We start from the raw sequence: 17,109 nt of genomic DNA, 5'->3' as shown, positions 1-17,109 counted from the left end.
GTATTATTATAAATTATTCAAGAATTAAAAAAGATGCTCTGTTAACTAATGAAGGTTGTTTAATGCTGATGTTTAGCATAGGTAGACAAGAAATACAACATTAAAGCATAAAGACACGTTACTACTGAGCTTGTAAGGTTTAATTCATCATATGAACATGAAACTTCAAAATTTACTGTGGTAGACCTAGGTATCTAAATGGGTGTGTGTGAAATGTATCTTTAATTGTATCAAATTTAGCTTAGTAAAACAATAAAACTGGGCGATAACATTGGGATCTATTGGAGCCTTTCCAACTCAACCCACAGCAGTGCTTTCTGCTGGCTGTGGATGACATTGCGTATGGCTAGAAGCAGATCCTCGGTGCAGCTCCAGGTGCTGGGTTCCAAAGTGTGGTAGAGCAGGGGCAGGGTCTCCAGCTGCTGCTCGTCCGCCTGACACACCTCCTCCATCACGCCATCCTCCCCTCGCCCGGTCAGCAACTTCCTGTCAATGGGGCAAAATAGATAGACTTTGTTATTACTGTTTATAAATTGGATTAGAGAACATACAACTACAAAAATAGAATAACTTATGATCTAAAAGTGTCTTGTAAACACACACAAATACAGATAGTCAGTCAGGCACTTACTTTAGCTTCTTGTGTTTTTTGTTCTTGGGTCGGATATTAATGACGATAGGGTAGACCCCCTGCCTTAGAAGGCCCTCCACACTACTCAGGCCCAGCTCCAACAGACAGTGCTTGTCCTGAGAGACAAGACACAGAAACCAATATGGGAAAGGTAACCCACTGGGCACAGACATCAGTTCAACATGTAGTTTTGATTTACATTAGGTGTAGTTGTCAACTAACATGAATTCAATGTGAAATCAACAAAAAATGTCACCATGTCATTCGATTTAGATCAAAACTTTGATGAAAAAAATACAAAATTCCCTTATGTTGATGCCTTTTTTCAAATCCAATCAGTTTTCCACGTCGATTAAACATCATTACATGACATTTTCTTGTTGAAATATCGTGGAAGCAACATTTTGGGGCTCCCAAGTGGCACAGCGGTCTAAGGCACTGCATCTCAGTGCTAGAGGCTTCACTACAGACCCTGGTTAGATTACAGGTTGTATAACAACCGGCCGTGATTGGGAGTCCCATAGGGTGGTGCACAATTGGCCCAGCGTCGTCCGAGTTAGAGGAGAGTTTGGCCGGGGTAGTCCGTCATTGTAAATAAGAATTTATTCTTGACCGACTCGCCTAGTTAAATAAAGGTTAAATAAAAAATACAAATTGACACAACCAGTTTTTGCCACATGGGAAGTGTTTGTTTGTGTGTGTGTGAGAGAGGGAGCGAGCGAATGAATGAAAGAGTCTATACCTGGCTTATTACATCCTGAATAGACTGCAGACTGATTCCAAGAGCCTGCTCTGGGGTGGAAGCATCTAGCAGGAAAACACTCTTGTCATTTCTCTCTGTGGCCGGGATTGGCTCTGAAATACATCACTCCATGAGAAGCGGTAGAGACAACATATCTACAAGTAATTACTTTTAAATACAGCCGACCATGCAAGAAGGACAACAATCATGCAACTAGTGCTTCTGAAATTTGAGTGTGTAGTGACAGTATGTAAATAACCATGTGTGTGTCTGCATGCGTGTGTGTGTGTGTACCTGGTTGGCAGGTGTTGAAGTCCAGTCCAGACTCTGCTGGCTGAAGCAGTCTCTCTATGAGGCCGCGAGAGAGTAGGGAGGGGGAGAAGATGACAGGCCGTTTGGTCTTGACCTGTATTGGCTGGACCATACTGTAAGGAATCAGGTGCTCCTCATGACCTGAGCAAAGACACACACACACATTTAGGTTCATGCATTTTTATCTTACCATAGTCTTCAAAGGACAAACAAAAATATCAATAAAGTCATATGGGAGGAGCTTACGGTTACTGAGTGTGTAAAGGACCTGTGGGGTGGAACCAATCCCACGACAGCTGGGGGACACAGCCTTGACCAATCGCACACGCTCAGAGCCCTTCTTGGATACCTACAGTGAGGAATGGAGGAATCAGTAGTCTGGTTACCCTTGGTTACCAGAGATTCACACACAGTAAGGAGAAGAGGAGACTTACTTTCTTCTTGAAATCCTTCTGCTCCAGGGCTATGGTACGTAACCTCACCAATAACAGCTGCTGGGCTCTGAGATAGAGAAATATTTAGGGGGACACACATTTATCACTACGTGTCCCATGCAGTTTGTGAGTGCAGTCTAACAAAGTTAAACATTTGCACAACTATCTGATATAGATTAATGGAACGTGTAATCTTCTTCTCATGCTTATTAAAATGTCTTACATTATATAACATGTTAATTTGAACTCTGTCACAAAGGCATTATTACAGTACATGGCACCTCTCCCTTACCGGTTGTAATTGGGCATGACCCCCGCCTGCAAGGGCTTGCCTGTGCGGGGGTTCACCAGGGTGCAGCGCCACTGGTACTTCCCATTGTAACGGGTGTCAGTGACGTGTATTATGTCATCACAGCGAACCCCCAGACAGGGCAGGTCGCTATGAGGGTCCAGGTCCAGGTTGACGCGCACGTAGAAGGAGTCAGCACCGTAGAAGGTAGGAGAAGGGAGCTGGGCACATAACTTGGAGTAGGCTGAGAAGAGGAAAAGGGGTAGGCAGTTAGTTACACATACTCTATTCTTTTATCTTTTTTGTTCTATAAACAGCCTGACGCCTGGATAAAGGCCAAGACCATATACTATAAAGGTGTACTGTACTGGAAAAGCACATCAGTCAAGGAAAACAACTGTAAAAGCTGTCTCAGAACTTCACCCTCTGTGTTGGTCTGGTGTTTGAGAGAAGAGGGCTCTGTCCACCACTGCAGAGAAAAGTGGGCCACCTCTCCAGTACACTGACCCATCAGCACACTGCCCCCACCAAACAGAACCTTCTCCAGCTGGGCAGGGAGGAGAGAGACAGTTATACTCAGGCCTGTGTGGCTGTTTTTCTACTATCTGTTTGCCTGTCCATCTGTCTGTATGCTTTTGTTTCTCACCTCCAGTAACTCACTGCCCTCCTTCAGACCACACTGCTCAGCAGGAGAACCAGCTCTGATGCTGCTAACAAAGATGCCTGTGCGGTTGCCCCCAATGATGGTGATGTCATCTGCCAGGCTGCCTCTTCCTCTTTTGGGCGTAGTGGGGGGACTAGGTACGGGGGACAGGGGCTCGAAACTGAAAGAGGAAGTGGAAAGAGAGATGGTAATTACACTTATCAGTATACAGTTAAGATTATATCTCACACCATAAAGGGTTAGCAAGTGTACCTACACTACGTTGGATTAGCTGCCCTGATGTAGGCAGCAAAGAGATGGAGACATACCCGAGAATGCTGTAGTTGGGTTTGTGGGGTGGGACAGGGGGCAGGTTGACGAGGTCAGGGGGGAAGAGGTGAGAATGCAGGGAGCTACAGGAGTTCGACAGGGAGACCTCACTCTGGACTCCTGAAACACAACATAATGAGACATCACTACACACATCTATACTTAGCCGGGGTTACTGGTATTACAGGTAACTACAGACTTAGACAGACAGGAGGGATGTACTGAACTAAACCAAACCTGTGAGGTTCTCATTCTCATCACTGCCCCAGGAGTCCAGGTCAAACCTGTAAAGGGATAAAACAAACAGAGGAGTTTTCATCATCATTTATTTAGTTTTAAATGCATGTACAGCATAACATGGGATTTAAGAGAGTGATATCTCCATATCAGAGAATAATGTAGAAGTTGATCACCTATGGTATGACCATAGATATCCTATTAAATTAATCATTATTATATTTCCTAATTCTATGGGTATGACATACTCTATGTTGACCCTGCGGTTGATGGAGTTCATACAGGGAGGGAAGGGGAAGATGGAGAGCCTGTTAACATCCCTCTCACTGTCCACTGTCTGTAAAACACACAGGACACAAACAAAGAGTGAAATAGAGAATGACTAAAGCATCGATGCTGGCCCACAATTTAAACCTATTCATTGTCTCCTTGACAACTTGAAAAAGTTGATTAATTATTCAACAATCCACATATACTGTGTGTATTCACAGCTACACTATTCAGTGAGAAAAATACATTTGTTAATATAATACAGATGAATGCTAGATGAGACATGATGCTTTGATATGTTGGCATGTCACAAAGTGTTGTGGAGTAATTCAACAACTCACTGGTGTCAAGAGATTCTCCTCTGAGTTTGAGCGGGAACCTGCAGACAAAATAATGTATTTAGAAGTCTAAGCCTATCCTCTCTCATCAAAGTTGTAAAAAAAAAAACATTTGTTCTGGCCATGCCTATTTCTATCATGTCTTATTCAAACAGTAGTTAAAATACAAGGTTTATCTTTCATCAGCTACAGTGATGTAAAAATGTAGAATAAATAAAGCAAACATGAAAAAAAGAGGGATCAACTCAGGAATGCTCTTTTCTTCAATGCTATCCTTGCAAAACCCCAATCCCCTAATCCAGTGGTTCCCAACCTTTTTCCGTTACTCTACCACCAAGTATATTTTGCTCTGCCCAGAGTACCTTTAAAGTACCGCTCGTGTGCATTTACCAGTAAGCCTATGGTCTTATGAGTCTTCTCAAGTACCCCCTTTGGATAGGCCAAGTACCCCTGGTTGGGAACCACTGCATTCATCTCAACTCTACCCCCAGTATATAGCCTCGCTATTGTTATTTTACTGCTGCTCTTTAATTATTTGTTACTTTTATTTCATATTTTTGTTGGTATTTTTCTTAAAACTGCATTGTTAGTTAGAGACTCGTGAGTAAGAATTTTACTGCAGGTCTGTTGTATTCGGTGCATGTGACAAATAACATTTGATTTGATTTGAATTGAAATATAGGCTTACCTTCAGAGTGGTCATGGGTTTGGTCTGTAGAGGGAGACTGTGACACAGAAATGAAAACAGAGACATCATCAACATCTGTTCACTGAAAGGTATTCTACAGGTACCAACATGCTGACAGTTACACAAATTCCTCTCTGGCAACATCAATTCAATTCAATTCAAGGGGCTTTATTGGCATGGGAAACATATGTTAACATTGCCAAAGCAAGTGAAGTAAGTAAAAAACAAAAAGTGAAATAAACAATACATAAAACATCATATCTCTAACTCTAACGCAAAACAACGACCTAATTAGCACACATGAGTTGCTTCACCCTGATCTAAAAAATAATATTCTCTGTAAGTAGACCATGAATAATCATGACAAGTAAAATGATCATTATTATTATGGGGATCAGCTCAATGGTACCTACTTAAGTCTGTGAATGAATCAAATTAAAAGACGGGTTGGACAGCAACACTGCCACACTTCTCAAGGACTATTTATTACATGATTATGAAGAGATAAATGTTGTGGCTACTGTTGAATGTTGCTAATATTCTAGCTGCTGCCAATGAAGATGATAAGATGGCGATGAACTCTGACCTTGCAGAGCAGCTGGTGAGTGCCGTTGGGCAGAGGGCTGAGGTCTAGGGAGCAGCAGGGCCCGTAGCACTGGTCCTCGCTGCACAGAGACAGGTGAGACTAGGAGAGGGACAGAGAGACAATCACATTAGAAGAGTACAGGAGAAGGCTAACAGGTCCACACTGTAATTTCATTATCATATTTCTGTGAGTGTGTGAAACTGTCTGTCTGACAGAATAGGGAAAACACACTTGTGTTGTGCAAGTATAATCAAAAGTGTGTACAGAGAATGTGTGTACATACAGTAGCTGAGACTCACACAGTGCATACAGGGGGAACTCTGCTCCCTGCTCCTGTCCTTCTCTTTCTCCAGCTCTCTCTGCTGCTGCTCTAGATTGGCCTGAAGCTCTGCGATGCGTTTACGCAGGCGGTTCTTGTCCAATAGGCAGTCAGTATACTCTAACTGCAGGCTGTCTCGACTGCGCAGAGCCTGAAGGATTTACAGTATCAGAGGGAGGAGGAGAGAACGTGCCAGAGAGATGAGTTATGAGGAGACAGACATACACTGAGTGGGGGAGATACTGAGTAGTGGAAACACCTGTGTGACTAGACAAAAATGATGTATTACGGTGAGTAATGGGGCAACTATGCAGAGAAGGGCCTTATATTATCCAGCAAAAAGGCCTCAAACTCAACACTCCAACCTCAATATTCCTCTGTGCATGTGCATTCAGTTTCCAAACAGCCATGAACAATTTAAACCAACAGAAACAAAAACCTTACCATACATTGATTACTTGATTCTAACCCATATCCCTACTCAGACCTACTGACCTGGTCCCTCTCCTTCTCCAGCTCCATAATCTGGTTGAAGTAGGAAATGCTCCTTTTCTGTTCCGTCTCCCAGTCCAGCTGTAGAGTCCTCACCTTCAGCTGCAGCTGCTCACACTGAGACTCCAGCTTCACAACACACCATACCATCAAAGACAGAATAATACAATTGTGTTGATATACAAGAGGTATGTTTTAACACTTTATGAAACCTTAACAAAGACAACTTGAAAACTGTCATCAGCTCAGTAACTTCTGAGAGTGAATCACGGGACAGAATGGCGTGAATAGGCCCTTTCTCTGCTCTCACCTTGTCCCTGAAATCCTCAGAGCTCTCCAGCTCTCCCTGTAGTCTGGCGATGTTGCCACACAGCTCGTGTCTCTGCTCTGCTGCCTCCCTGCGGTCCTGCTTCAGGATGTCCAACAGAGCCTGAGGTCAAAACGGAACAATACAAGAGTTAGAGCAGCACCGTCGGAGCGGGAAAACATCACAAACTCAGAGGGTGAATCAGATTCACTCTGAGTGGTGGCTCTGACCTGTGTTTCAATGTGACCTGACTTATTAATGTCAATGTGCTGTACTGGCTTCTCCCTCTTCTCGGGAACAGCGGGGGTGCCGTTCGTGCGATGGGTGACACTACTGTTCCTTCTGACTGGCGCAATAGAGACAGGACTACTGTCAGTCTCTTTCTCTGCCTCCATCAGTCTGGTCTTCAGCTGCTCCATCTGTAGAAAAGGTTGAGTAAGAGTATTACAAGGGAATCCTACCAGGGAAAAGGCTTCCTATAAAGGCATGTCCCAACAGCTCTTTCAATAAAAATGTATACCCTCCATCCATCCTTTTATCTTTCTCCAGCTGCTTTCTTCTGTCCCAGTCACCATCCCTCTCCTTCAACAACCCATAAGACCCCTTGTCCCCTTCTCCTCTCTATACCTGTTCCAGTAGCTCTCTCTCACGTGCAGAGGCCTTGGCCTGATCCTCCAGGGCACGAGAGTATTTCACAGCCTGTTCCAGGTGTCTGTCCTTCAGCCGGCCCAGCTCCCTGCTGCCTGCCTCCCAGTCCTGACGCAGCCTGTGGGAGACACATTCAGCCAGCTCTCAGTACACTGGACATAGAAACTGTACATCCCTATTAAAAAATGTATGACAGCCATGACCATGGCTCCTCATGAATGTAGTTTATGTATATCATTCTCGATGTTTCAAATTCCGGTCTAAATACTGTCATTCACCTTGGGTGTAGTGCACATTGTTGGGCCCTGTGGATAACAACCAGATGTTTGTGTGGTTTTACCTGTGAAGTTCAATGAATCAAACTTTAATGCTTCTCATACTGTCATTTGTCTCACAGTGCTTTAAGCCCTGTATGTGTGGTTCCGTGTGGTGTACCTCTCCATCTGCAGCCGGTCATGTCGTAGGTCCAGTGTCTTGCGTTCAGCCCGGCTGCGCTCCTCCTCGGCCACACGGCAACGCTGGGACAGGCGGCGCTCACACACGCGGCTCCCCCGCAGCTGCTCCCTCAGCTTACGCACCTCAAGCAGCAGGAACTGAGTTAGGCCCTCTGGACCCTCCTCATCTGGGGGGGGGGCAGCAGTGGAGATAAATGAGGGACGGGGGAACTGGTCATACAGGAGTGGAAGGGGGATATTTGGGGACAAATCCTTACCCAAGATGATGGAGCAGCGCTGGGTGGGCTGTTTTCCAGTGAGCTGAGTGTATTGCTCGGGGTGGTAGAACTCCAAAGACTCCATGAAGGCCTGCAGGCCACGCTGGCCCCGCCCATGCAGGATGTCAATCAAACGTCCTGATTAACAGTTATGACATCATTAAAGTTTATAAGATGAAGACGACAATACATCCTGAAGATGGAGACACTGTAAGTACTGTACTGACACAAGTGTGAAAGCTACTCACATTCCAGGTAATCCCTTTGTCATTCTTTGTCACCTCTCTAACCTCATCTCTCTGTTTCTTCCTCTCTTCCCGTCTTTTTCACTCCCCATCTGTCTACCTCCCCCTCTCCTTTACCTAGCTAGTGGCCACCCCTTCATTCCTTTCATCTCAATCTCCTGCCTCGTTACTCATACCCGTCTCCCCTCTCTCTGTCTCTCACTCCCCTCTTGCTATCCTTCCTAACCACCTTTTTCTCACACGGCACAAACCCCTACTTACCTCATTCTCTCCGACGTACCCCCTCTCTCCCTGCCTCCTCTCACTTACCTTTTACACTCTTCTCATTCCCTTCCATAATTTTTCTCTCATTCTCCCTCTCTTTTTCGCTCCCACCAATTCCCTCTACCTCCCTCTCTCTCACCAGCCTTGCTGATACGTAGTGGGTACTGGGTGGAGTTGAGGACCTCATCCTCATCCTGCTCGTCGATGACCTTGCACTGCCTCAGGTAGGGGGTGAGCTTGGCTGGGTTCAGGATGCGGGTTAGCTTGTGCCTCACCCCCTCCACCCGGTCCCACAGCTCCTCACAGCACTCGTCAGAGAACGGGGACACCGGCCGCCCCTCTTCTTGTCCCGTGTCATAATCCTTCTCCAATACTGTGATGCCTGGTACAGAGGAAGCAAGTTAATACAGGACTGGTTTGAAAGAGGAGCCAAAGTTATTCTGTGTTATAAAGAGAACAGACTCAAACCATGTTGATAATACAGTTTATGGCCATTGTCTGCTGCATTGTGAGAAGGAGCAGAAGGATTTACTTTTATGGCTGTGCTCCAATGAAAGCTGTAGGGGATTATTTTGCATTTAACATACATTACAGAACATTCGGAAAGTATTCAGACCCCTTGACTTTTTCCACATTTTGTTACGTTACAGCCTTATTCTAAAATGTATTAAGTAATTCGTTTTCCTCATCAATCTACACACAATACCCCACAACGTGAAAACAGGTTTTGTAAATGTTTGCTTAAAAACAGAATACCTTATTTACCTTATATAAGTATTCAGACCCTTTGCTATGATACTCGAAATTGAGCTCAGGTGCATCCTGAGATGTTTCTACAACTTGATTGGAGTCCACCTGTGGTATATTCAATTGATTGGACATAATTTGGAAAGAAACACCTGTCTATATAAGGTCCCACAGTTGACAGTGCATGTCAGAGAAAAAACCAAGCCATGACGTCGAAGGAATTGTCCGTAGAGTTCCGAGATAGGATTGTGTCGAGGCACAGATCTGGGAAAGGTTACCAAAAAAGTTCTGTAGCATTGAAGGTCCCCAAGAACACAGTGGCCTCCATCATTCTTAAATGGAAAAAGTTTGGAGCCACCAAGACTCTCCCTAGAGCTGGTCGCACGGCCAAATTGAGCAATCGGGGGAGAAGGGCCTTGGTCAGGTGGGTGACCAAGAACCCGATGGTCACTCTGACAGAGCTCCAGAGGGCCTCTGTGGAGATGGGAGAAACTTCCAGAAGGACAACCATCTCTGCAGCACTCCACCAATCAGGCCTTTATGGTAGAGTGGCCAGACAGAAGTCACTCCTCAGTAAAAGGCACATGACAGCCCTCTTGGAGTATACAAAACGGCACCTAAAGGACTCTGACCATGAGATACTAGGTTCTCTGGTTTAATAAAACCAAGATTGAACTCTTTGGCATGAATGCCAAGTGTCAAGTCAGGAGGAAACTGGCACCATCCCTATGGTGAAGCACGGTGGTGGCAGCATCATGCTGTGGGGATGTTTTTCAGCAGCAGGGAATGGAAGACTAGTCAGGATCGAGAGAAAGATGAATGGAGCAAAGTACAGAGAGATCCTTGATGAAAACCTGCTCCAGAGCACTAAGAACCTCAGAATGGGTTGTTGGTTAATTTTCCAGCAGGACAACGACCCCAAGCACACAGCCAAGACAACGCAGGAGTGGCTTCGGGACAAGTCTCTGAATGTCCTTGAGTGGCCCACCCAGAGCCCAGACTTGAACCTGATCAAACATCTCTGGAAAGACCTGAAAATAGCTGTGCAGTGACGCTCCCCACCCAACCTGACAGAGCTTGAGAGGATCTCCAGAGAAGACTGGGAGAAACTCCCCAAATGCAGGTGTGCCAAGCTTGTAGCATCATACCCAAGAAGACTCCAGACTGTAATCACTGCCAAATGTGCTTCAACAAAGTACTGAGTAAAGGGTCTGAATACTTATGGAAGTGTGATAGTTCAGTTATTTTTATATACATTTGCAAAAAATTCTAAGAACCTCTTTTTGCTTTGTCATTATGGGGTATTGTGTAGATTGATGAGGGGAAAAAAATATTTAATCAATTTTAGAATAAGGCTATAATGTAACAAAATGTTGAAAAAGTCAAGGGGTCTAAATACTTTGCGAATGCACTGTATAACAGGCTGTAGGATTAACTTCCAGTACTATGAACACATTTGATGGTGCATTATCTGCACCAATGATTTACTCAAGTTTCTCCTGGTGTTGCACAAGGTTGGTTGGTGGGTCGTAAACAATGATAGGGAGGACATTCAATCTGTCTAGGAGCTCAAGAATGCAAACACTGGTGTGATTCATATCGCACACTTAAAAACCTATTGCGATAGCAGACAAAGATCTCCTCAACTACTGAGGAGCAGTTGTGCCAACTCCCTGGACTAAGAAAAACACGTTCAATTGAGACTCAACACGTTTAGTAGTACAGATCAGGGACCCATGATCGAATTCCGTTACCGGGTGTAAACCCCCTTCACTTACTGTAGTTCAATAACCAAAATAGATTTTTTTTCCAATTTAAGATGCCGTGTCATAGCTGACACCACCATTTTCTGCAGAACTCTGAAGCCACATAATATATGTTTTAAAGTTACCTATTTACCGACAATGAGGGGTAAGTAAGTGCTCCATAACCACGCCCCCCTCGCGAACAGACAGACAGGTCGAGACACATCTGTCCTGTGGAATTTTTCCTGTCATCTCTCTTTTGCCCATGCAGACTACTCATGTAGTCAATAGAAAACAGATATCATGAGATGCTTTTTTATCAAAAACAACTTTTTCGAAGAGCAGTGTCAACATCTCAAAATAAAAATAAACACCTCTCAGACTACTTGGCAATATGAATATTTACTACACTATTTAAACGGAGCCTACAATACCAAAAATAACTGTGACTGACAAGACAATAAGGAGGGCGAAGTGTCATTCAGTGCCGCAACTTTTCACCCCCGATTGAGTCATCTAACTTTATCTGAAAAAGTCAGGTAAGAAATTATGTAATGTCAGCTGTAAAATACATTTTAAAAATAAAGAAGAAATCTTAATTTCCCACTTACCACTCATTGTCAAGGATTGATCGTGTTGTAAGCAAACTCCTCAGACAGATATTCCACTTTTCATTTTGATCAATCATAAAAGGATGAATGAGTACATAGAAACGTAAACTACTATTCCAGTATGGCTATGCTATTGCGTTGAGAAGCTGGTTGTGTTGTACCTGGGACGCAGTATCACAGTCCTCCCCAATTTTGCAGTCCCGCCTCCTCACAATTGCCTGCACATACCATATTCCACCAATCAGCAATTGTTCACAACTGTCCTGATCATTCCAGATGACCAAACCAGGAGTTTCCAACAACCGGATGTATCCGGTTTTCAGGGATACAGCTAATTCAACATAGGCTTCCTTTTCTGATGAAAACTGGATGTGGTACTCCTCTCAGGCATTTTCTTTTAAGCCTGCTACTTTAGGTTAAAACCAGGTCAACCCAAATATTGTATCACCGGTTAACCCAAGGGCGAAATTTTATGTTTGAAAATTGAGAAAGCGGAGGAATTTGACCGTTTTCATGCCCAAAGTTGACCGTTAAAGCTAATTTCCTGCAATAAAGTGTTCTTGGTCTTTGGAAATCGATATTCCTGTGCACACAGTGTATGGTTAACTTTAAACAAATGTTGTTAAAAAGGAAAGCCTACCATAGTTCAAATGTAACCAGCCATCATTAGGCTAGAGGACAACTTCCATTTCAACAGGCCATACAGATCTAAGATCATGAAGATCAGTCATTTTCACTGTTGAACTTTTAGAGTTTACTCCCTTAAACGCAATTAGGTGTTAAAGCTGCTTTTGATGAGGGGCTTGAAAAGGGCTTTTCCACAAGGTGGAGCAATCCACCCACTGCTTTACAAAGTTGCTCAGTTTAATTTATCTTTCTTTCGTCAATATCTTTGGAAGTTTCATTGCTCACACCAATAACACCAGTTGTTTTTATTACATATTTGATTAATTCTGTTGAATATGTATAGGACAGATTTGTCCTATGTTATATTTTGTTAGATAGCTATACCCTGGGGCTTTTTCCCAGCATGTGACTCACCCTGGCCTGGTCCACTGACTCATTCATGGTCTCTCTTTTACTACAAAATCTTGAATCAGTTTTCCTAAAACTGCTGTAGCAGTCTACAATAGAGGGAACACGCCTTACATACACAATGACACATCATTTCATTTCAATATTATGTAATTGCTTTTGAAAGGCTGCTGCTACCTTAGCAATGAGATTTAGATAAGCCCACTTATTGCGTACAGTTAAGACTGATATTGGGTTTAATGTGAGACAGGAAATATGGGGTGCCTGACAAATGAATGTGTCTTTCTCTTGACACACTGAAAGAACATGTCAAGCTACCCTCGGTCCCTGGGCCTCCCCTGAATAAACAAGCAGACCAGTGTCTCAGAGCTGCTGGACTGAAGAAGGGCCTACAGCACAGAAGCCAAAGCAGTGGGGCCTACAAACAAGGAGTGGCTTCGGGACAAGTTTTTAGATATTCATAGGCGCCTTAATGTTCAGAAATAGATGTTTGAAACCACTTTAGCACGTCCTCTCCCCCTCCCCATCTCTTTTTCGTTCTCATATTTTCTCAAAGCCCTCCCCTGCTTCTCACATTCAGAAGCACTGCCGCCACAGGCCAGGCCCAGAGGGGACATCATTCTTGTCATTTCTGAGGTGACAGAAACAGAGAGGGCATTGAGAGAGCCCCAGAGCCCAGTGCTGCAGTGGTGGAATGCGTTGTCCCAGTCCAGCACAACCACACTGGCCTTCACCCAGTAGACCCACAGCCCCATCTCTGACTCGGGCCTCACTGTCGGCTCTGCTGCAGCAGAATCAACCCTTTGTCCCCACAAAGAATGTGTCTTTCCTCACTTTTGGGGGGGAAACAGAGAACAAAAGAGTAAATTCTAATCTTGCTCTGCAATTTATTCTCCTCTAATTGTCCCCATATTATGTGGAAGAGATTATGCATGTTCCTGTTTTAGATTCTGATCAACACAAAAGATGCAACAACACAAAGGAAGATCCAGAGTGTCAGAGTGTAAGGAATTGTTTATTTAAACAAACAGAAGTCTGAGGAAAAACAAAGAAGAGAGAAAAATAGGATGCATCTATACAGAGAGAAAATTCCTCAGCCCATCAGAGGAGGCTCTCTTTGGGCATTATGCACTGTTTTCAAAAGTTGGAGGGGCTCTCTTTCAATGGATTCACCCCGAGTGATTTATGATTCAAATAAGTCAGCTGGGTAGTGCCATCTTTCAAAAGCCATTAACTCTCAGATAGAGGCTGATGATGAGGGCAGGGCCCACTGTGATGGTCAGGTGTCTCAGCAGCCGCTCACTCCAGTCCAGATAACACAGCAGCTTCTAGCCTTCTGGCTGTCACCAAGCTCAGTCAGTCAGAAAAATAATGACTTCCTGGAGACACAGTGGCTGCTCCTCAAAAAACGCCAATGCACTTCACTAAGGCATGCGTGCCTAACAGTGGAAGCACTGAGAGTAAACAGGAAAGGAGCAGGAGTTTCTCAAAATCCCGTGCTGCCCCCCCCCCCTGCATTTCTAGACGTCTATAAAAGTTGGAGTGAGAGAACACAGCACTGTGAAATAGCTTAGCACTCTCACTTAACCCACATTATTTCCTAAGTCCTATAATTAGTAACCATTATAGTCTGTATAGTTTTTTTATGATTGGGCAGGTCTCACAAGCTCAGAGGAAACAGGATGTTTGCTGAGGGGTGAGTGACTGTCACTTGGCAGCTTCTTTGTTTTGCTTTGTCAACGGCTGCCTAGCCAGCAATTACAAAACACAGATATACTTCACACAAATGAGTTCAGTCCACTTTTTTGGCAACAAGTTCTAACCCTGTGGTGAATAAAATAAAATAAATACAGGGTTACACACTTAGAAAATAGGTTTCCTCAAGGATTATTTGGTAATGGTTTGTGCCCTTTAATGGTTCTTTGCAGTTCAGAAAAGGGTTTGTTCATCTTTTTGTGATAAATAAAAATGTAGGGGTGTCAGTTAATTTGAATATTTTGTGGTGTAGTTTTACCATGAGTGAGAGAATCATTCAAGTTGATCTAACCTGTTGTGTTATGTTTTTACATGTTAATTATGACCATGGCCAGTGACGGTGTCTTGTGAAAGACTCACTCACGTATGGCCTTGTGTCAACTGAGAACTGTTGACTAAATCAGCTCTTAATTCTCCCCCCAGGGACCACTAGGTGTTCCAGAACTGGCATGCCTGATCCAACTTGTCAAATAACACAATAATAACACCTATGGAATTTTAGCAATATAACATGCCTAACCACAATTTGTTTTACTTGCATGGTTATCCAAAAGGTTCTTTGTAGAACCTCTGAGATTGAGAAAGGTTCTTTATATAACTATTCTCCATAAAGGTTCTATAAAGAACCATTAAAAAGGGTTCTATCTAGCACCAAAAAGGGTTATAACCATAGCGAAACTCTTTTTGGTGCTATATATGAGTATGGTTCTTTATAGAACCAAAAAGGTTCTATATAGCACCAAAAAGGGATCCGCTATGGTTAAAAGCCAAAGAACCCTTATTTTGCACTATATATATTTTGTTTTGTGTGTGTAGGTCATAGAACTTCCATTAGAACAGTGGCTCCTTTAGAACAGTGTTTGAATGAACTGGTCAATCACCAAAGCACTATTAAGAAGCTGCCAGCTGCCAATTGAAGTATAAAGGCCACGGATCAGAGACTCTGAGCCAGCCAATGTTAAATTGTTTAAAAACCAAAAATGGATGAAAGGATACAATTAAATATAAAACATTTCAGTGAAGACCAAAAGTAATCTGAACAATGTTGTATAATGTATATGTCCAACTACTGGCAACAAAGACAGCTGTGCACTATGTGCAGAAACCCACCTCGAGGTGAAATGTCTTGCTGCTGTGTGTGCGCGTGTGTCTATGTATGTCTGAGTGTGTGTGTTTTACCTACACAGTGTCTGTTCCTCAATGCTCCAGACATCAGAGGTCATACTCCAACTCCACTGTCTACATGTGTCGTGGATAGACAGTTTTAGGATTGACGATTATCATCACAAATGTTAATCAGTGTTAATGAGATGAGCTGGTCAATATGGGTATACAGTATGAGACTTACCACTAAAGAGTGAAAGAATAAATCGTGATCTGGGAACATACTGCACTTCAAATTGACAAAGAGAGAAGATCAACTTCTCTCACTCTCCTTCCATGGTTCTCCTCACTATAAATGAATTTTTCAGTCATAAAAACCATCGAACACTATTAAACTCAGCCCATTGTGTTTTGTAGATCTAGTAACCATTCCAGGAAATTCCCTCTCTGTCACGACTTCTGCCGAAGTCGAAGCCTCTCCTTGTTCGTGCGGTGTTCGGCGGTCGACGTCACCGGTCTTCTAGCCATCATTGATCCATTTTTCATTTTCCATTGGTTTTGTCTTGTCTTCCTACACACCTGGTTTCAATCCCACTCATTACCTGTTGTGTATTTAACCCTCTGTTTCCCCTCATGTCATTGTCAGAGATTGTTTGATGTTCAGTTTCGTGTTTGTATTGTTGCGCAACGGGTCCTCGTACTGACTTTGTTTTATTGTTATTATAGTTTTGGAGTTATATTTTATTTATTGTTATTAATCAACTCCATTACCTTAAGTTTGATTCTCCTGCGCCTGACTTCCCTGCCACCTATACACACACGACTCTGACACTCTCTGCTAACCACAGAACACTATACTGGGATCTGGGCACAGAGCCATGGGTAGCAGAGCAGCCACATCCACAGACCTACCTGTGTTTTCCATCAGGCCCTGTGGAGCGCAGGACGCAGACTGTAACATAAAGCCCAGTTAAAAATTGAGCATATTAACATTAGCGGTTCAGTTTGTATAGTTATAGAACTCCCTCACTCACACTTAGAGACACGCCTACAAGAAAACAACCCTCTACCCAAAATGTACACACCTTGCACATGCACATAAATGCACCACCCAACATCACCTTCTTCAATATTAGCCTCATGCCAGCCATATTATTATCACTTTCTTTCCAGAAACATGTGGTTGTAATTAACCTTTAAATTATAGGATGTATGTAGCATGCATGGCTATCTAAAAGTAAGAGACTGCCACACATATGAACTGCATTTATAGACAGCTTTGTTGACCACTCAGACTTCATGAAACATTTAGATTTTAGAATGTGCCTTTTCTAACCACATGTTTAGTGTTGTGTTAAATGGGTTTAGGCACATTTGAGAAAAAGCACACAAACAGAAATGGAAAGCTGTGGCAAGGCCAAATACAATAAATGCTGAAATTTTTCTCTTTCCTATTAGAGGGACTACCAGTAACGTTGAAAATGGAACAGCAATACTTGGCTGACCAGTTACAGTCGCATCTGAAATTATTGGGACATTTGATAAAGATTAGCAAAAAAAGACTATATAATAAATAATACAAATACTGAGCTATATTGTATGCTCCAAAAAAATGGGGAAATAAT

At 43.3% G+C, this 17,109-nt stretch overlaps 1 protein-coding gene across 1 annotated transcript; it reads right to left on the bottom strand.

Moving 5' to 3' along the window:
- Nucleotides 1-122: 122 nt before the first annotated feature.
- On the bottom strand, nucleotides 123-11,780 carry LOC129833207 (caspase recruitment domain-containing protein 10-like). Its single transcript, XM_055897618.1, has 24 exons — nucleotides 11,591-11,780; nucleotides 8,627-8,869; nucleotides 7,979-8,116; nucleotides 7,702-7,888; nucleotides 7,246-7,384; nucleotides 6,849-7,037; nucleotides 6,622-6,741; nucleotides 6,315-6,440; nucleotides 5,800-5,970; nucleotides 5,501-5,599; nucleotides 4,915-4,951; nucleotides 4,230-4,267; nucleotides 3,867-3,955; nucleotides 3,619-3,665; nucleotides 3,381-3,501; nucleotides 3,055-3,232; nucleotides 2,832-2,955; nucleotides 2,412-2,652; nucleotides 2,120-2,186; nucleotides 1,932-2,034; nucleotides 1,668-1,826; nucleotides 1,374-1,486; nucleotides 632-747; nucleotides 123-486 (listed from the first exon to the last, which is right to left on the bottom strand). The coding sequence occupies exons 1-24, from the start codon at nucleotides 11,595-11,597 to the stop codon at nucleotides 279-281; spliced, it is 3,060 nt and encodes a 1,019-aa protein (XP_055753593.1). The 5' UTR covers nucleotides 11,598-11,780; the 3' UTR covers nucleotides 123-278.
- Between the last annotated feature and the right edge of the window lie 5,329 nt (nucleotides 11,781-17,109).

The sequence above is a fragment of the Salvelinus fontinalis genome, chromosome 34 (assembly GCF_029448725.1).
Source record: "Salvelinus fontinalis isolate EN_2023a chromosome 34, ASM2944872v1, whole genome shotgun sequence".
Taxonomy (NCBI): domain Eukaryota; kingdom Metazoa; phylum Chordata; class Actinopteri; order Salmoniformes; family Salmonidae; genus Salvelinus; species Salvelinus fontinalis.
This window is presented reverse-complemented; position numbering and strand designations above follow the sequence as displayed.